We start from the raw sequence: 21,482 nt of genomic DNA, 5'->3' as shown, positions 1-21,482 counted from the left end.
ATTCAGGAAACAGTTGGCTCAACATGCCCAATCATTCAGGAAATAATCGGCTCAACATGCCCGATCATTCTGGAAATAGTCGGCTCAACATGCCCGATCATTCAGGAAATAGTTGGCTCAACATGCCCAATCATTCAGGAAACAGTTGGCTCAACATGCCCAATCATTCAGGAAACAGTTGGCTCAACATGCCCAATCATTCAGGAAATAGTTGGCTCAACATGCCCAATCATTCTGGAAATAGTCGGCTCAACATGCCCAATCATTCAGGAAATAATCGGCTCAACATGCCCAATCATTCTGGAAATAGTTGGCTCAACATGCCCGATCATTCAGGAAATAGTTGGCTCAACATGCCCAATCATTCAGGAAATAGTGGGTTCAACATGCCCTATCATTCAGGAAACCGTTGGCTCAACATGCCCTATCATTCAGGAAATAGTTGGCTCAACATGCCCTATCATTCAGGAAATAGTTGACTCTACATGTCCAATCATTCAGGAAACAGTTGGCTCAACATGCCCAATCATTCAGGAAATAGTTGGTTCAGCATGCCCAATCATTCAGGAAACAGTTGGCTCACCATGCCCAATCATTCAGGAAATAGTTGGCTCAACATGCCCTATCATTCAGGAAATAGTTGACTCTACATGTCCAATCATTCAGGAAACAGTTGGCTCACCATGCCCAATCATTCAGGAAATAGTTGGTTCAGCATGCCCAATCATTCAGGAAACAGTTGGCTCACCATGCCCAATCATTCAGGAAATAGTTGGTTCAAAATGCCAGATTATTCAGGAAACAGTTGGCTCAACATGCCCAATCATTCAGGAAATATTTGGCTCAACATGCCCAATCATTCAGGAAACCGTTGGCTCAACATGCCCAATCATTCAGGAAACCGTTGGTTCAACATGCCCAATCATTCAGGAAATAGTTGATTACTTTTAATTGTAGAAGTCACCCTGTATGATTCTCCACTTTTTAGGGTCAACCCTATAAAAGCTTTTGGTGTAAATAATGCTAAAAAATGTTCAGTGAGGATGATCAGGGAGTGGAACCGGTCCCACAAGAGGTGGGGAGTTATCCTTTAATGGAGTCTTCCAAAAATAAAAAAGGACTGGACAGACATCTGTGTGAGATGATTTAGTGAATCCTTCTTTGAGCCCAAGGGTTGGACATGGTCCTGCCAACGTGACCATTCTATGATTTTAGGATTCTTTTCATAATATGGAAGGCAATCTATGTTTTTCATTCCAAATTGTCCACCGGGGGGCACTGTTACAAAACAGCTCCTGTAAATCTGAAAATAAGGAGCACTGATAGTGTAATACAAAAATGATCAGTGGGTATACCTGAAAAATATACACTCACCTGGATCAGTTGTGATAGTCACAACCACTAGTACTCATGAGATAATGGCGTCTGCTGCAGTCCCATGTGGATGAGCATACAAAATGGGGTAGAGAAGGGGTTAATGCCACGCATCAGCCGAATGAAGATGTAGAATGTTGATGAAGATAAGTATTCTTTTATTTCATAGGTCTACGCGTTTCGAGGTGAAAACCTCTTCCTCAGGACCAGTACATCAACAACCTGAGGAAGAGGTTTTCACCTCGAAACGCGTAGACCTATGAAATAAAAGAATACTTATCTTCATCAACATTCTACATCTTCATTCGGCTGATGCGCGGCATTAACCCCTTCTCTACCCCATTTTGTATACAAAACAGCTCCTGTTATATAGATAAGTACTATGATCAGGGCCATAGGTTTATATACAAATTTGTCTGCTTTTTCCATTAAGCTGGCTACTGTCACCTTGAAGGCTCGGCCCTGGTGAGAGGTGCCCCCATAGGAAGCCGAGCTGTCAGTCACCGCTGCAAACAATCTGATTGACTTCGACTGAGGTCTTGCACCCGTGCACAATAATTGAGCTGGTGATGTATTGGACAGAAGAGCTTCAAGGGCGAAATGTGGTCCTATAGGTATGGCGGTATAATTATTCATTAGGAGGACGCTTCATACATAATCTACTGAGAGTCGAAGGCGAAACGCGCCATTTCCACGTAACAACTTACCGCAGCCGCAGGAAAAACCAAGGCCCTAATTATAATACGTGTGAAGAGGTTTGTACAGGTTTATGGGAAGCAAAGATTAGATGGAAGGAAATGTGTTACGTGGGCGACTTCACTCCCAGCAAAGACTTTTCGAGCCGCCAGTTGGCGTAGCTGCCTCCTATCGGGGGCTTGCACTCTCTGCCCCCTCTCTCGTCAGCTCTTCGGGGGGGTTTAATATTGGGGGTTATATAGAATGTAAAAAGCCGACTGCAATCCCATTGACCGGCGCTTCTAATGCTGGAGCCCCTTTAAGTGTAAGCACTCAAGTCTACATTGAGCTTGGCGCTAATCCCTTGGCGATCACAGTTCTGAATGGCGAGATAAGGAGAGCGCGGCGCGGCGGTGGGGGCAGTAGTTCTTCATCAAGTCGTCTTAGGGACTCTTTCTTGGCCTCCTCAAGATCTCATTAGGAGAAGCTTCGACACCGCAGGGAGGCGGATTGTCTCTGAAGAGGCTTATTGGGGAAATGAAATACAATGCAGCGCCAAGAAGTGGAAACTCAACTCATACGCTTACTGGGAGACATCAAAGACCACGGGCGGCTTTATTTAGGAATTTTTAATTATCGTTATATGGCGGCATTGCCCTAATGTAGGTCCATGTCCCCAAGGCAAAATGCCCCATATAAGTTTAGGGTTCCCAGATGTTTTTCTGCCTGAATCATCAATAGCAACATTTGGGAAAAGAGGCAAAAACTGTTGCTAATGTACTCCAGTCCCTCCATTACTTTCCCCCAATGTAAGTCTATGTAGGCCTGGGCTAAAAATGTTGCAAACAGGTCAATGTAAGTCTATGTAGGCATGGGCTAAAAATATTGCAAACAGGTCAATGTAAGTCTATGTAGGCATGGGCTAAAAATGTTGCAAACAGGTCAATGTAAGTCTATGTAGGCATGGGCTAAAAATGTTGCAAACAGGTCAATGTAAGTCTATGTAGGCATGGGCTAAAAATGTTGCAAACAGGTCAATGTAAGTCTATGTAGGCATGGGCTAAAAATGTTGTAAATAGGTCAATGTAAGTCTATGTAGGCATGGGCTAAAAATGTTGCAAACAGGTCAATGTAAGTCTATGTAGGCATGGGCTAAAAATGTTGCAAACAGGTCAATGTAAGTCTATGTAGGCATGGGCTAAAAATGTTGCAAACAGGTCAATGTAAGTCTATGTAGGCATGGGCTAAAAATGTTGCAAATAGGTCAATGTAAGTCTATGTAGGCATGGGCTAAAAAGGTTGCAAACAGGTCAATGTAAGTCTATGTAGGCATGGGCTAAAAATGTTGCAAACAGGTCAATGTAAGTCTATGTAGGCATGGGCTAAAAAGGTTGCAAACAGGTCAATGTAAGTCTATGTAGGCATGGGCTAAAAATGTTGCAAACAGGTCAATGTAAGTCTATGTAGGCATGGGCTAAAAATGTTGCAAACAGGTCAATGTAAGTCTATGTAGGCATGGGCTAAAAATGTTGCAAACAGGTCAATGTAAGTCAATGTAGGCATGGGTTAAAAAAAATTGCAAACAGGTCAATGTAAGTCTATGTAGGAATGGGCTAAAAATGTTGCAAACAGGTCAATGTAAGTCTATGTAGGCATGGGCTAAAAATGTTGCAAACAGGTCAATGTAAGTCTATGTAGGCATGGGCTAAAAATGTTGCAAACAGGTCAATGTAAGTCTATGTAGGCATGGGCTAAAAATGTTGCAAATAGGTCAATGTAAGTCTATGTAGGCATGGGCTACAAATGTTGTAAATAGGTCAATGTAAGTCTATGTAGGCATGGGCTAAAAAGGTTGCAAACAGGTCAATGTAAGTCTATGTAGGCATGGGCTAAAAATGTTGCAAACAGGTCAATGTAAAGGCCACTTTACACACAGAGATAAATCTGCGGCAGATCTGTGGTTGCAGGGAAATTGTGGACAATCAGTGCCAGGTTTGTGGCTGTGTACAAATGGAACAATATGTCCATGATTTCACTGCAACCACAGATCTGCCAAAGATTTATCTCTGCGTGTAAAGTGGCCTTTAGTCTATGTAGGCTGGGTTAAAAAAAAATTGCAAACAGACCAATGTAAGTCTATGTAGGACTGTGCTAAAAAAAAATGCAAAACAGGTTAAAGACAAAAATATAAAGGAATTTTTGTGTTTTGCAATTGCAATTTTGCAATTTTTTTTTTAGTGCAAAATGTATGCCAACAATTCAGGCCTACATAGACTTACATTAGGAAAAAGGAAAGGGAGGGACTGGAGTACATTTGAGACAGTTTTGGCCACTTTTCCCAAATGTTACCATTGATGATTCAGGCGAAAAACATCTGGGAACCCTAAACGTGACCCACAATGTCCGACATTTAGAGAAAAATAAGGCACAGGTTAAAAAAACATCAAAAGCTAGACCTAAAATAGGCACAAATGCATTAATAAATACCGCACTGACCTTATGAGACCCCCACCCCTACGCTCCAGGGACAATTCCGTCCATTATGATTACGTCCCTGCTCATGAGGCCCCACAAATGTACGAGTTCTTATAGTCAATTAAATTAATTAGTTTTCCAAAGAAACTCGTAAAGGAAATATTAAAAAAGTCGACAGCCATGTTGCCATTGTCAGATTTGAACCCAGGGCCCCAGAGAAGGCCACAACGCAAACCGCAATTGGAGTACGATGCCTGATCATGGTTTGTGGACCTTTCAGAAAGTTTGGTTGCCCTCGCAATGGTTCTGCTATAGGATGGGTAGGGGGGTTTGGCCAACAAATGCCAGGTACTTTTGTGGTTTGGGGACATAGCTCCTTGAAGGGAGAAGTTCTGGGAAGGCTACGTGAGTACCAATATGGTCGCCATTCTGGTTGCCACATAGGGGTTGTCAAACTTGGCATTTAGGAAGTTGCAGGAGCTGTAATGGTTATCGGCGTAATTATTGCAGTCACTGTGATCGCAACCAGGCCTAGGGGTACAGGGGGCCACCGGCCCCAGCTCCTGTTTCAGCTGGATGTGCATCTAACTGAAATACATTGCAGCACAGAGACTCGTTGGGTCCCTGCACTGCGATGTGCTGCCCGCCGATTAAGACTATGAATATTCACTGCTCCCCACTCCCATATTTCAGAGCATGGGGAGCAGAGACTATGCCGACACCTGGCGGCCTATCGCACTGTAAGTGGGCACGCCGTGCATGACAGTGACGTCATGCCCTGCACCGCTTGCATGCTGGTTAGATGCGGCATGCCATATTATTGAAGGAGGACACCATGGCAGCCGGGGGGAAGGTGCATATAATTGTTTCTTTTTATTACTGTGTGCGGACAACCGGGGGTATCATATGTACCAGGATATGGCCGGGATGGAGACATAAAGAGGCTGGGGTCATTATGGGGACATCTATATCAGGATAGGCCATCATTATGGTGACATATATACCAGGATGAGGCCATTATAGGGAAATCTATACCAGGATGGGGCCATCATTATGTGGACATATATACCAGGATGGGGCCTTTATAGGGACATCTATACCAGGATGGGGCTATGATGGTGACATGTATACCAGGATGGAGCCATCATTATGTGAACATATACCAGGATGGGGCCTTTATAGGGACATCTATACCAGGATGAGGCCATGATGGAGACATCTATATCAGGATGGGACTATTATTGGGACATATATACCAGGATGGCGAAACTATTATGTGGACATCTATACAACGATGGGCCATTATAGGAACAAATATACTGGATGAGGCCAGTATAGGGACATCTATACCAGGATGGCGCCATGATGGAGACATCTATACCAGGATGGGACCATTATATGGATATCTATATATTGATGGGGCCATTATGGGACCAAATATACCAGGATGGGGCCATTATAGGGACAGCTATACCAGGATGGGGCCATGTTGGAGACATCTATACCAGGATGGAACCATTATGTGGATATCTATACAACGATGGGGCCATTATGAGGACATATATACCAGAATGGGGCCATTATGGGCACTTCTATACCAGGATGAGGCTATGATGGTGACATCTATACCAGGATGGAGCCATCATTATGGGGACATATATACCAGGATGGGGCCTTTATAGGGACAGCTATACCAGGATGGGGCCATGTTGGAGACATCTATACCAGGATGGGACTTTTATTGGGACATATATACCAGGATGTTGAAACTATTATGTGGACATCTATACAACGATGGGGCCATTATGGGACCAAATATACCAGGATGGGGCCATTATAGGGACAGCTATACCAGGATGGGGCCATGTTGGAGACATCTATACCAGGATGGAACCATTATGTGGATATCTATACAACGATGGGGCCATTATGAGGACACATATATCAGAATGGGGCCATTATGGGCACTTCTATACCAGGATGGGGCTATGATGGAGACAGCTATACCAGGATGGGGCAATATATTCCAAAATATAGACATGAAGAGGTCATACACCAAGATGGGGGACATATTTATCAGGAAGAGACCCAGGATGGGGGACATTAGTACACTATGGGGGTTAGTACTACACAATGAAGGTGGAGGGGGGCAACATGTATGTCTTTATAGGATTTAGAAAGCTACAATGGCCCATACATCTGACCAACATGTGGGGGGCTCAAGCTCAACCTTTACACCAGGGCCCATCAGACTCTAGTGACGTCAGTGGTAATGGTGGCTTTTTGGGCAGTTGTACGCATGAACAAAGCAATGTAGGGAGGTGGCGTATCCTTTGAAGTTCTACCTAATCATGACCAGGCCCTTTATTTTGGTATATTTATCTAAATCCATCCGCCTGTCTGACTACGGGGCCGCCGCTAACCTCCTTTTCATCATCTTTGGGTCTCCTCCAAGTCATTTGGTTTCGGCGACCCGTCCAAAGACATTTAATTGGCCTCCCAGGAAGTGGGGAGTTTGCGGACACCTGTCGACGAGAAAATAGATTGCAAGCTCTTGCGGTGCAAAGACTATAGCGCCTTTGTTTTCACGTTTCTAAATATCATCAGTGTCACCTAAACCTGTCACACGAGCCATTCTCCATGCACAATTAAGACGGAGAACACAAACATCGTTATGCATGCGTAATTACCACAAACGAGTGGGTTTTAGCGCTAATGAGCTTTAGGCTGTCGCCGCCGATCGCTTTCGGATAAAGCGCTTTGATATCCGCGTATAAAACCCCCTATATTTTAATATTTTTAGTTGGTAATATACATAATAATCATGAACTGATTGGTGCCAATATAATCGATGACTTATATAAACGCAGATCGTTAGGCGTGCTGTAATTAGATGGCGAGGCGCGGATATGACTCCAGCGGATAACAAGCTATTGATTGCTCTAATTACCCCGAGAGGTTAATAATTTTATTAAGATGAGTCATTTGTTAATAAAGCTGGTTGAATGAAAAAAGTGTCCTTGCTCCATAACAACAAGATCAGACTGCAGCGCATAGCAACCAATCATAGCTCACTTTACATTTTTTTAAATTGCTGAGGAAAATGAAAGCTGACATTTGATTGGCTGCAAAGACAGTTATGGAGAACAAAGACACTTTGTACCAAAAAATTGGGATATAGGAGGCCTAGAGTGTATGTGAGGGGAAAAAAAGAAAACAGGGCCCTGGCTTCATGTAAACAAGTGAAAACTGAAAATGGAGTAGTTGCCTATAGCAACCAATCAGATCTCCTCTTTCATTTTAAAACCTAAACTGTAAAAGTGAAAGCTGGTATCTGATTGGTTGCTAAGGATATCTGCAGTGGTTTTAAACAAACTTTATTAATAAACTTATCTCTACACACTATCACAGAAAATGGTGTACACTGCGATTTCTTCCCTATTACAGCACCAGACACCGACGCTTTCAGCCATCTTTTACATTAGCAGCCTGCGCTCTCCTCCCTATTACAATACCAGACATTGGCGCTTTCAGCCATCCTTTACATTAGTGGCCTGCGCTCTCCTCCCTATTACACCAGACACCGGCGCTTTCAGCCATCCTTTACATTAGCAGCCTGCGCTCTCCTCCCTACTACACCAGACACCGGCGCTTTCAGCCATCCTTTACATTAGCAGCCTGCGCTCTCCTCCCTATTACAATACCAGACATCGGCGCTTTCAGCCATCCTTTACATTAGTGGCTTGCGCTCTCCTCCCTATTACACCAGACACCGGCGCTTTCAGCCATCCTTTACATTAGCAGCCTGCGGTCTCCTCCCTACTACACCAGACACCGGCGCTTTCAGCCATCCTTTACATTAGCAGCCTGCGCTCTCCTCCCTACTACACCAGACATCGGCGCTTTCAGCCATCCTTTACATTAGCAGCCTGCGCTCTCCTCCCTATTACACCAGACACCGGCGCTTTCAGCCATCCTTTACATTAGCAGCCTGCGCTCTCCTCCCTATTACAATACCAGACATCGGCGCTTTCAGCCATCTTTTACATTAGCAGCCTGCGCTCTCCTCCCTACTACACCAGACACCGGCGCTTTCAGCCATCCTTTACATTAGCAGCCTGCGCTCTCCTCCCTATTACAATACCAGACATCGGCGCTTTCAGCCATCCTTTACATTAGTGGCTTGCGCTCTCCTCCCTATTACACCAGACACCGGCGCTTTCAGCCATCCTTTACATTAGCAGCCTGCGGTCTCCTCCCTACTACACCAGACACCGGCGCTTTCAGCCATCCTTTACATTAGCAGCCTGCGCTCTCCTCCCTACTACACCAGACACCGGCGCTTTCAGCCATCCTTTACATTAGCAGCCTTCGCTCTCCTCCCTACTACACCAGACACCGGCGCTTTCAGCCATCTTTTACATTAGCAGCCTGCGCTCTCCTCCCTACTACACCAGACACCGGCGCTTTCAGCCATCTTTTACATTAGCAGCCTGCGCTCTCCTCCCTATTACAATACCAGACATCGGCGCTTTCAGCCATCCTTTACATTAGTGCCTTGCGCTCTCCTCCCTATTACACCAGACACCGGCGCTTTCAGCCATCCTTTACATTAGCAGCCTGCGCTCTCCTCCCTATTACACCAGACACCGGCGCTTTCAGCCATCCTTTACATTAGCAGCCTGCGGTCTCCTCCCTACTACACCAGACACCGGCGCTTTCAGCCATCCTTTACATTAGCAGCCTGCGCTCTCCTCCCTACTACACCAGACACCGGCGCTTTCAGCCATCCTTTACATTAGCAGCCTGCGCTCTCCTCCCTATTACAATACCAGACATCGGCGCTTTCAGCCATCCTTTACATTAGTGGCTTGCGCTCTCCTCCCTATTACACCAGACACCGGCGCTTTCAGCCATCCTTTACATTAGCAGCCTGCGGTCTCCTCCCTACTACACCAGACACCGGCGCTTTCAGCCATCCTTTACATTAGCAGCCTGCGCTCTCCTCCCTATTACAATACCAGACATTGGCGCTTTCAGCCATCCTTTACATTAGCAGCCTGCGCTCTCCTCCCTACTACACCAGACACCGGCGCTTTCAGCCATCTTTTACATTAGCAGCCTGCGCTCTCCTCCCTATTACAATACCAGACATCGGCGCTTTCAGCCATCCTTTACATTAGTGCCTTGCGCTCTCCTCCCTATTACACCAGACACCGGCGCTTTCAGCCATCCTTTACATTAGCAGCCTGCGCTCTCCTCCCTATTACACCAGACACCGGCGCTTTCAGCCATCCTTTACATTAGCAGCCTGCGGTCTCCTCCCTACTACACCAGACACCGGCGCTTTCAGCCATCCTTTACATTAGCAGCCTGCGCTCTCCTCCCTACTACACCAGACACCGGCGCTTTCAGCCATCCTTTACATTAGCAGCCTGCGCTCTCCTCCCTATTACAATACCAGACATTGGCGCTTTCAGCCATCCTTTACATTAGCAGCCTGCGCTCTCCTCCCTATTACACCAGACACCGGCGCTTTCAGCCATCCTTTACATTAGCAGCCTGCGCTCTCCTCCCTACTACACCAGACATTGGCGCTTTCAGCCATCCTTTACATTAGCAGCCTGCGCTCTCCTCCCTATTACACCAGACACCGGCGCTTTCAGCCATGCTTTACATTAGTGGCTTGCGCTCTCCTCCCTATTACAATACCAGACATTGGCGCTTTCAGCCATCCTTTACATTAGCACCCTGCGCTCTCCTCCCTATTACAATACCAGACATTGGCGCTTTCAGCCATCCTTTACATTAGCAGCCTGCGCTCTCCTCCCTATTACAATACCAGACATTGGCGCTTTCAGCCATCCTTTACATTAGTGGCTTGCGCTCTCCTCCCTATTACAATACCAGACATTGGCGCTTTCAGCCATCCTTTACATTAGCAGCCTGCGCTCTCCTCCCTATTACATCAGACACCGGCGCTTTCAGCCATCTTTTACATTAGCAGCCTGCGCTCTCCTCCCTATTACACCAGACACCGGCGCTTTCAGCCATCCTTTACATTAGCAGCCTGCGCTCTCCTCCCTACTACACCAGACACCGGCGCTTTCAGCCATCCTTTACATTAGCAGCCTGCGCTCTCCTCCCTACTACACCAGACACCGGCGCTTTCAGCCATCCTTTACATTAGCAGCCTGCGCTCTCTTCCCTATTACAATACCAGACATCGGCGCTTTCAGCCATCTTTTACATTAGCAGCCTGCGCTCTCCTCCCTATTACAATACCAGACATTGGCGCTTTCAGCCATCCTTTACATTAGTGGCTTGCGCTCTCCTCCCTATTACACCAGACACCGGCGCTTTCAGCCATCCTTTACATTAGCAGCCTGCGCTCTCCTCCCTACTACACCAGACACCGGCGCTTTCAGCCATCCTTTACATTAGTGGCTTGCGCTCTCCTCTCTATTACACCAGACACCGGCGCTTTCAGCCATCCTTTACATTAGCAGCCTGCGCTCTCCTCCCTATTACAATACCAGACATCGGCGCTTTCAGCCATTTTTTACATTAGTGGCCTGCGCTGTCTTCCCTATTACAACACCAGACTCCAGCATTTGTGACTATTTTGTACATTCCTCCGTAATTACGCCAGACATCGGCGCTTTTGGCCACTTTTTACATTTCCTCCATTACGCCAGACATCGGCACTTTTGGCCATTTTTTACGTTACTCCCTATTATTCCAGACATCGGCGTGTTTGGCTATTTTTTACATTCCTCCCTATTATGCCAGACATCAGCACTTTCAGCCATTTTTTTTACATTCTTTCCCTATTACAATGCCAGACACTGGCACTTTTGGCCATTTTTTACATTCCTCCCTATTACACCAGACATTGGCGCTTTTGGCCATTTTTTACATTCTGCTCCATTATGCCAGACATTGGCGCTTTTGGCCATTTTTTACATTTCTTCCCTATTACAACACCAGACTCCGGCGCTTGTGGCTATTTTGTACATTCCTCCCTATTACGCCAGACATCGGCGCTTTTGGCCATTTTTTACATTCCTTCCTGTTACGCCAGATATCGGCGCTTTTGGCCATTTTTTACATTCCGTTCCATTACGCCAAACATCGGCGCTTTTGACCATTTTTTACATTCCTCCCTATTACACCAGACATCGGCGCTTTTGGCCATTTTTTACATTACTCCCTATTACGCCAGACATCGGCGCTTTTGCCCATTTTTTACATTCCTCCCTATTACACCAGACATCGGCGCTTTTGGCCATTTTTTACATTACTCCCTATTACGCCAGACATCGGCGCTTTTGGCCATTTTTTACATTACTCCCTATTACACCAGACATCGGCGCTTTTGGCCATTTATTACATTACTCCCTATTACGCCAGACATCGGCGCTTTTGCCCATTTTTTACATTACTCCCTATTATTCCAGACATCGGCACTTTTGACTATTTTTTACATTCCTCCCTATTACACCAGACATCGGCGCTTTTGGCCATTTTTTACATTATTCCCTATTACGCCAGACATCGGCGCTTTTGGCCATTTTTTACATTATTCCCTATTACACCAGACATCGGCGCTTTTGGCCATTTTTTACATTATTCCCTATTACACCAGACATCGGCGCTTTTGGCCATTTTTTACATTATTCCCTATTACGCCAGACATCGGCGCTTTTGCCCATTTTTTTACACTACTCCCTATTATTCTAGACATCGGCGCTTTTGGCCATTTTTTTTACATTAGTGACTATTTTACATAAAATCAAATTCGATCTCTCGATTTTGGTAAAATAAAAAATATAGCCGGAGGCCGTAAATCTGCGCCAATTCATAAAAATGGTCCGTTATGCTGGGTTACTGATATTTTCGTGACACACCGTGTCCTGCTAACAAGTTTCTGATTCAATTCCCCCATAGAATGCCCCCCATCCCTTATTTGTTCGGTCCTCCCCCTCGCCCCTCTATAGAGAGAATGGCGGTGACCTCCGCACCATATCACTGAATAGTATTCCTCACGCCCCAATAAACAGATCACAGAAAACACAAGACAAACTGTCTCTTAAACACACCATATGGTGTATTAACTTCCACTTAACACGGCTCAACCCCCCCCACAGGCTGGTGCTGGTTAGTGAATGGCAATGGGGGCGAGCGAGGGGTGGAGGAGGGTGCAGGGGGCCACAAGAGCTTGCAATCACAGCGAATACTTTATCCCTCGACAGAAAGAAGATCTTCTGAGCTTTCGCTAATGAGAATCGGGCGAGATAACTGTGTTTAATGGATGCACAGAGAGACTTAAGTGCAGGCAATTATTCCCGATGTACAATGCAAACCCTATCAGGATGATTATTGCGCCTTATAAAGTGGTTTCATCGATGCAGCGAGGCATAGCGCGCGGTTACAGCTTAACCCTGGCGCTACCGGTTAACGGCGAGCGGTTTGATACCTGACTCGCTAATATGCCAAACCGTTCGCAATTCTCGTCTTCCTCGCGGTTTTCCAATGGATCGTCGCGGTTTTTAAAGTAGTAACATTTAATATTACCATCAGTGACTCTGGGGAATTTTAGAATTTTCTCTTAAATTGAGATAGAAAAAAAAAAAAATCAAACTTATGCGCAATTTCTGTCAACACAAACGATTCTCTCCAGAAAAGATGAGGTTAAAGCCCCCCATTATATTGACGCCCCGTGCAGATTGGGGCCCCCCTTAGTTTGTTACCCACCTCCCTTGACGCTCACCCCCCTCTCCGCAACCGAGTTTCATGCTGTCAGTTTACACAATGGCGGAGAAAGCATGAAAAGGTGGAAAGTGGATTAACTCTAGAAAAACAGCTTTTAAAAATCTGTTAAAGCCACTCAGGGGACAGGAAGGGGGCCGAAGAGACGGCCAGCGACACAAAGAGACAAGCTGGCACAAAGAGACCGCCACACACAAAAGGGATTCATTCAATAGAGGGATCGCCAGGCTTGGGGGGTTTCTTGCATTTTTGGGGGGGCTGGTAGCGGGAAGGGGGAGGGGGGGAACATTAATCATATGGGACACGAAGTTTAGAAAACTTTTCTTTTGGAAACGTGGACTTATTCCGAAAGTCTTTTTTAGTTTTTATATACCATTTAAATGTCTTTTTTTCATTATCATATTATTATGTTATTTTATATTTTTTTATCCCTTTTTTTAAGATTTAATTTATAGTATTATTATGTTATTTTACGGTATTTTTATGCTTTTTTTTAAGATTTAATTTATAGCACTATTGTTATTTTATATATTTTTTATCCTTTTTTTAAGATTTCATTTATAGCATTATTATGTTATTTTACGGTATTTTTTTATGCTTTTTTAAGGTTTCATTTATAGCACTATTTTTATTTTATATATTTTTTATCCTTTTTTTAAGATTTAATTTATAGCATTATTATGTTAATTTAGATATTTTTTATCCTTTTTTTAAGATTTAATTTATAGCATTATTATGTTATTTTAGATTTTTTTATGCTTTTTCAAGATTTAATTTATAGCACTATTATGTTATTTTATATATTTTTTATATTGCTTATATTTATGTTATTTTTACTATTTTTTTTCAACATCATTTGTTGGGGAAAGTTCAATGGATTGTGTTCCATCAATGTGGCTACAAATGGATGTAATATGCGGTCGACTTTTTTTTCGCCAGGACAGTTAACCTCCATGATACAGTAATTCTCTCATCTTGGATAAAGACCGTCTGGATCTGTTCCAGTTCTTTCCACTTTCGGAGGCGCATGCATTATAGCTTGTGTTTGGCTCCTCTGGCCGCTCCGCTGCAGATACAATCCAGACTGGATATTGGTGCATTTATTGTGATATACTGGAGCTGTTATGACTACACCTGAGAATATACAGCGTCACTACAGCTGGTCACTTAAGAAACCATATGCAAATAGTCTGCATGCTTCCTCATTGCACCGTTTTCATACTGTCCTGCTTCCTCGTTGCTCCACTTTCACATTGTCCTGCTTCCTCATTGCCCCACTTTCACATTGTCCTGCTTCCTCATTGCCCCACTTTCACATTGTCCTGCTTCCTCGTTGCTCCACTTTCACATTGTCCTGCTTCCTCATTGCTCCACTTTCACACTGTCCTGCTTCCTCATTGTGACACTTCTGCACTCTCCTGCTTCCTCATTGCTCCACTTTCACACTGTCCTGCTTCCTCATTGCTCCACTTCAACACTGTCCTGCTTCCTTATTGCTCCACTCCCACACTGTTCTGCTTCCTCATTGCCCCACTTCCGCACTGTCCTGCTTCCTCGTTGCCCCACTCCCATACTGTCCTGCTTCCTCATTGCCCCACTCCCACACTGTCCTGCCTCCTCATTGCCCCATTCCCACACTGTCCTGCTTCCTCATTGCCCCACTCCCACTATGTCCTGCTTCTTCATTGCCCCACTGACACACTGTCCTGCTTCCTCATTGCCCCACTTCCATACTGTCCTGCTTCCTCGTTGCTCCACCCTCACATTGCCTTGCTTCCTCATTGCCCCACTCCCACTCTGTCCTGCTTCCTCATTGCCCCACTTCCATACTATCCTGCTTCCTCGTTGCTCCGTTTTCATACTGTCCTGTTTCCTTGTTGCTCCATTTTCACACTGTCCTGCTTTGTCATTGCTAAACTTTCACATTGTCTTGCTTCCTCGTTGTTCCGCTTTCACACTGTCCTGCTTCCTCATTGCCCCACTTTCACATTGTACTGCTTCCTCGTTGCTCCACTTTCACATTGTACTGCTTCCTCGTTGCTCCACTTTCACACTGTCCTGCTTCCTCATTGCCCCACTTCCGCACTGTCCTGCTTCCTCATTGCCCCACTCCCACACTGTCCTGCTTCCTCATTGCCCCACTGCCACACTGTCCTGCTTCCTCATTGCCCCACTGCCACACTGTCCTGCTTCCTCATTGCCCCACTCCCACTCTGTCCTGCTTCCTCATTGCCCCACTCCCACTCTGTCCTGCTTCCTCATTGCCTCAATCCCATACTATCCTGCTTCCTCGTTGCTCCGCTTTCACACTGTCCTGCTTCCTTGTTGCTTTGCTATCATACTGTCCTGCTTCCTCATTGCCCCACTCCCACTCTGTCCTGCTTCCTCATTGCCCCACTTCCATACTATCCTGCTTCCTCGTTTCTCCACCCCCACATTGTTTTGCTTCCTCATTGCCTCACTCCCACACTATCCTGCTTCCACGTTGCTCTGCTTTCACACTGTCCTGCTTCCTTGTTGCTCCGCTTTCACACTGTTGCTCCGCTTTCACACTGTCCTGCTTCCTCGTTGCTCCGCTTTCACACTGTCCTGCTTCCTTGTTGCTTTGCTATCATACTGTCCTGCTTCCTCATTGACGCACAAGTTAGCAGTTGCTCAGCCAGTAAGGTTGTGAAAATTCCAAGCACAACACTGCACAGGGCTTGAGGAATGGTAGGACTTTGGCAGGACTTGGCTACTGCTCCACCTGCAGGACCTGACCAGGTCAGGCACAGAACTTGAGGATAGCTAAAAACAAAAAATGTGGTTTTGCAGGTGCTGCTGAGTCCAGAGGAAACGGTAACCAGGAGAATAGAAGGAATATTTTATTGGCAGCGCATTTCGGAGTTGTTCTTACTTCAGGAGCCTGATGAAGGAGTTAGAACAACTCTGAAACGCGTTGTCCCCTCTTTCCAATCTCTTGGTTACCCTGTTTTCTCTAAAGCACCCGCAGTCACTGCATTTTTCATTTTTTCCCTATGCACCACTTCCATATTAGACCACTTTCTTATTCGCCCACGTCTACAGTCCTTACTGTCCGGCTTCTTTATTACCCCCCTTCCACACTGTCCTTCTTTCATTTTGACCCACTTCCCATTGTCTGGCTTCTACACTGTCATGTTTTCATATTATCCCACGTCCACCCTTTTCTGCTTCCATATTGCGCCGTTTCCACACTGTTCTGCTTCTCTACTTCTCTGTTGCCAGCTGTCTTGTTTCCTTGCCGCACTTCCATTGGCGTTCTTCCACGTTGGCCTGCTTCCCTCTTGTTCCACTTTCTCACCGTCTTGTTTCCTTAATGACCCACTTCAACGTTGTCCTGTTCCCTGTTTCTTATTGCCCCAATTACACAAAGTCCTGCTGCCATATTGGCCAACTTCCACCTTGTCCTGCCTTCCACTGTCCCAGGTCCATGTTGCCCCTCTACCTTCATCCTCTTGAAGGAGTTTACGGTGGAGGTGACCATTGACCTCGTCCCACTCCCTGTTTCTTATGACCAGTAAAGTAGAAAAAAATCTGACCTAAGTCCCGTTGTCCGACTGCGGAACAAAAACGTCAATCTCACCCCTTAGCTAAAAAGTTTAATACCAAACATATCCACCATTGTCCTGCAGCTGAACATTCGGCGTTTCGGATATGAGCTTCTCAATCTCCGACGAACAGTCCTCGAGCGTTATCACATCCCCCTCAGCTGGGGGCGACGGCGCAGAAAATGGTCCTCAGCTCTTCCAGAACCTGTACATTGGCTTCAAGCTTCATGTAACACATCATCCACGCGCCGAGCGCAGGCGCCTCCAGCATCCGGTGAAAAATGGAACTCGGAAAAACCCTCAAAATAACTCATCTCAAACCGACTGAATCATGTGGGAAGTAAGAAAATTGAAAGTCTCCCAGAAGGAGAATCTCCAGAAGCCGACTCGTGAAGGTGGATTTTCCCATAACGTCTTCACGTCATCTCGCAAAACTGCCGATACAGTATCTGCCTCTGCCACGGTGATTCCAAAAAGATGTTGACGAACCGCCGATAGAGTATCTGCTTCTGCCACGATGACTCCAAAAAGACGTGGGGAACTGCCATCACAGTATCTGCTTCTACCACGATGATTCCAAAAAGACGTTGACGAACCGCCGATACAGTATCTTCTTCTATCATGATGACTCCAAAAAGATGTGGGGAACCGACGTTACAGTATCTGCTTCTGCCGCGATGACTCCAAAAAGACGTTGACGAACCGCCGATACAGTATCTGCCTCTGTCACAATTCCAAAAAGACGTGGCGAACCGACGTCACTGTATCTGCTTCTGCCACGATGACTCCAAAAAGACGTGGGGAACTGCCATCACAGTATCTGCTTCTACCACGATGATTCCAAAAAAGACGTTGACGAACCGCCGATACAGGATCTTCTTCTACCACGATGATTCCAAAAGACGTGGGGAACCGACGTTACAGTATCTGCTTCTGCCGCGAAGGTTCCAAAAAGACGTTGACGAACCGCCGATACAGTATCTGCCTCTACCATGATTCCAAAAAGACGTGAAGTCCAAAGTGTGCGCTAATAATTCGATAAAAGTAACGGAAGAGATCATTTATTTTTTATGTTTTTGTTGTTTTTTTTGCCTTTTTTTACGCTTTATGCACCAATATCTTCTCCTTTGTGTGCGTTTCACCTTCCCCCTGACAACTGTCACTGAGACGGCAGCTCATAAGGAAAAGATTAATGTCCATTACCGTGGAATGACAGTGCCAACAGCTGGCCCGCCGCACAACATGATACCTAGAAGCTCGTCAGCACTTAAAAACATATATTTACCATATGGCAGTAAGAGAAGAGTCTGATTATTGACCTCTGTCCTCCTGCGCCCCCCAGCTATGAAACTCAATCGTCTATTTTTTGTTGTTTTTGCATTTACAGCTTTCGGGGCTCATTTTGCACAGCAGCCCTCTGACGTGGTGGTGGTAGCCGGCAAGTCGGTGACTCTACCCTGCGTGGTGATTGGCTACAGAGGGGGCGTCCAGTGGACAATGGACGGCTTGGCGCTGGGAGCAGAACGAGACCTTCCAGGTATTGGAATTTGCATTTTATTTTTTTACTTAGGATGTTTTTGGGGTTTTTTTGGAATTGGTTGAAAAAACTTTTTGCAATGTTATTTTATAGGTTGGTCCCGTTATTCCATCATTGGAGACCACACGTCAGGAGAGCACAATTTGCACATAGAAGGAGTAGAGCTGGGCGATGACGCCATCTTCGAGTGCCAAGCAACGCAGGCCGCACTGAGGTCGCAACGGGCTCATTTGACTGTGCTTGGTGAGTACACCGGTTCTGGAGGAATCATACATAGCACATCTAGTTGGCATCTCTTGGGCATCGGGTCTCTGATTCTCTCTATTTCTCAGTTCCCCCAGGAGAACCATTGATCCGTGGTGCCCCCATATTTAACGTCCTTCTTGACACCCCTTATAACTTGACGTGCCTGGCCCCTGCTGCAAAGCCGGCGGCTGAAATCACCTGGTACCGCGGCGGTAAACATATGGACGGGGCGATTTACAACAAGGTGAGGCTTTGAGCGGCGCCGATGAGTTGTGTATATGTTCACGTGTCATGGTGGCCACCTAACCACTTATATTTATGTGCAGCAGATTCTCTCGGACGGCAAAAGCGAGGACGCAGTGAGCAGCCTCTTGATCACCCCTAGTTTTGCAGACGCTGGTGTCAGCTACACGTGTCGGGTCAGGAACTCGGCACTGCCCGAGGGGCGGGAGAGATCGGTGACGCTGAGCGTGCAGTGTAAGTATTGGTTTCACATACCCATTATTGGTGTGGGCACGACAAAGCGTCAACTGGTTACTATGACACAACTATGGAAAATCAATCCCCAAACCCATGAGTTTTGTATTTTTTTCCATAGATCCTCCCAAAGTGACACTCTCAGTGGATCCTCCAACAGTCTCCGAGGGAGGCTCCGTCTCCTTCCTCTGCAGCGCCGTGTCCAACCCGGAGGTGACGGGTTATAGGTAGGTGTATTACCCCCTATTATCAGCCATCTGGGCAGGGAACCTATGTTTCTTGGTTGGACTTGTGAACCATCTAATGCTCAAAACCCATGTTCCTCGGTTGGATTGTCAACCGCCTAATGGGCAAACCCACGTTTTTCAGTTGAACTTGTCAACCGTCTAATGGGTAAAACCCATGTTTCTTGGTTGGACTTGTCAACTATCTAATAGGCGAAATTCAAGTTTCTCGGTTGGGCTTGACAACCATCTAATGGGCGAAACCCAGGTTTCACGGTTGGACTTGTCAACCATCTAATGGGCGAAACCCAAGTTTCTCGGTTGGACTTGTCAACCATCTAATGGCCGAAACCCATGTTTGTCGGTTGTACTTGTCAACCATCTAATGGCCGAAACCCATGCTTGTCGGTTGTACTTGTCAACCATCTAATGGGCAAATCCCACATTTCTTGGTTGGACTTGTCAACCGTCTAATAGGCAAAACCATGTTTTTCAGTTGGACTTAACAACCATCTAATGAGCAAAACCCACATTTCTTGGTTGGACTCGTCAACCATCTAATGGGCAAAACCATGTTTCTCGGTTTGATTAAATGTCTCTAATAGCCTTGTATTTATGTACCTTTACAGGTGGGCAAAGGGAGGAGTGCCCCTCTCTGTTTCTGGAGACCGCTACCATGTGACCGTGGACCACACATTTTTTACTGCTCCAGTCTCATGTGAAGTATCTAACAGCGTCGGAAGCAGCAACGTGAGCACCGCCGTCAATGTCTTGTGTAAGTAGAATTCTTCTGGGTCAGTTGGGTCTCTTCTTTTGTGCTCATTTTTAGTGATAATGATGTTTTACAAGAACTATCCAATGATATCCATCCATGAATATGGGAATATAACCTTTACCCTGATGACCTGAAGAGTCAGATAGGTTAGCATGGTACTATGCTGCTGTCACAGCACACCAGTCATTAGTAACCTCAGAGGACATCTTTAGTAAAGATGAGCTATCTCATTTGGATCTTCCTTTCTCCAACAGTTGGTCCTCGTCTTCTAACTGAACCACGACCCATGACGGTGGATGTTGGAGGAGATGCTTCATTCTTCTGTGGTTGGACGGGAAATCCCACCCCAACTCAGTTCTGGAACAAGAAGGGATCCACGGAGGTAATTCACCAGGTTCATGTTATCTTTATAGGATCAACACAACCTTGCGAATCCAAGTCTGAAGACTTTCCTTCCTTCTTCTCGCAGGTCTTAAGCAATGGGAATACTCTCTCTCTAAGCAAGGTATCCCGAGAAGATGCAGGAACCTATGTGTGCAAGGCCATTGTGCCCCGCATAGGCACCATGGAGAAGGAGGTGACGCTCACAGTGAGAGGTGAGGCTGAGGGAGGTCTTGAAGATTGTTTATGTCTTCAGTGAAATCTTTAGAAAAGACTTATAAAAGCACAGATGTACAGAGTCAGACTGTGATGTTTTTGTCTTCTCCTTAGGGCCTCCCATCATTAGCAGTGAAATTAACTATGAGAGTATTCTTGGAGGGAAGACTCGACTTGAGTGTGTGGTGGAGACGACACCGATCCCTGATCGGATTGTAAGTATCTTGATATTTATAGGGGAGGACATTGGTGGGGATTCATGAGCTTTGGGACTTTCACGAATTCCCACAGTTAGGGCCTGGTCATCGATAGCCGTAATTTGGATCCTTGATGAAGAGTTTCTTCATTGATTTCTAAAGACAGCGTCATTACTTCTTCCATCTGGAAATCAATGAAAATCCCAGCTCACGTCTCCCCACCGGCGTTCACTGCTTACATCTCTCTCCGGCATGTCAAAAGATAGGCCGGTGCAACCTACTATCCACATATTATCACTCTTTTCATCAATTTCTCCTGTAGATCTGGTCCTGGGACAAGCACAGCCTTGATGAGGGCTCCTGGGGCCGTTTTTCAGTAGAGACACGTGTCACCAATAGTGGAGCTGTCTCATTTCTCATCATCGATGGGACAGAGCCTTCAGATTACACCATGCCGTACAACTGCACAGCCATAAATCAGTATGGGGAGGACTCGGTGATCATCTCCCTGAGACAACAAGGTAAGTCTTGCTAGATAATCAGTGTGGGAGGCTCCATCTTGAT

At 45.8% G+C, this 21,482-nt stretch overlaps 2 protein-coding genes across 3 annotated transcripts in view; one reads left to right on the top strand and one right to left on the bottom strand.

Moving 5' to 3' along the window:
• Positions 1-21,482, bottom strand: part of NPHS1 (NPHS1 adhesion molecule, nephrin) — a 234,143-nt gene that overhangs the window by 160,297 nt on the left and 52,364 nt on the right. The gene's annotated exons all lie outside the window — the stretch shown is intronic.
• LOC142256762 (kin of IRRE-like protein 2) overlaps positions 1-21,482 on the top strand; it is a 28,561-nt gene that overhangs the window by 4,369 nt on the left and 2,710 nt on the right. The window contains exons 2-11 of one of the 2 annotated variants that reach the window (XM_075328652.1): positions 18,253-18,402; positions 18,496-18,645; positions 18,735-18,892; positions 18,978-19,125; positions 19,247-19,352; positions 19,979-20,124; positions 20,379-20,506; positions 20,594-20,720; positions 20,836-20,936; positions 21,241-21,439. In XM_075328652.1, the coding sequence (XP_075184767.1) occupies positions 18,253-18,402; positions 18,496-18,645; positions 18,735-18,892; positions 18,978-19,125; positions 19,247-19,352; positions 19,979-20,124; positions 20,379-20,506; positions 20,594-20,720; positions 20,836-20,936; positions 21,241-21,439 (1,413 nt within the window). Of the gene's footprint in view, positions 1-18,252; positions 18,403-18,495; positions 18,646-18,734; positions 18,893-18,974; positions 19,126-19,246; positions 19,353-19,978; positions 20,125-20,378; positions 20,507-20,593; positions 20,721-20,835; positions 20,937-21,240; positions 21,440-21,482 lie in introns of both variants that reach the window. The other variant, XM_075328651.1, reaches the window with a different exon arrangement.

The sequence above is a fragment of the Anomaloglossus baeobatrachus genome, chromosome 11 (genome assembly GCF_048569485.1).
Source record: "Anomaloglossus baeobatrachus isolate aAnoBae1 chromosome 11, aAnoBae1.hap1, whole genome shotgun sequence".
NCBI lineage: Eukaryota > Metazoa > Chordata > Amphibia > Anura > Aromobatidae > Anomaloglossus > Anomaloglossus baeobatrachus.
Note: the sequence above shows the minus strand (reverse complement) of the source record. Positions and strands in the feature narration are given on the sequence as shown.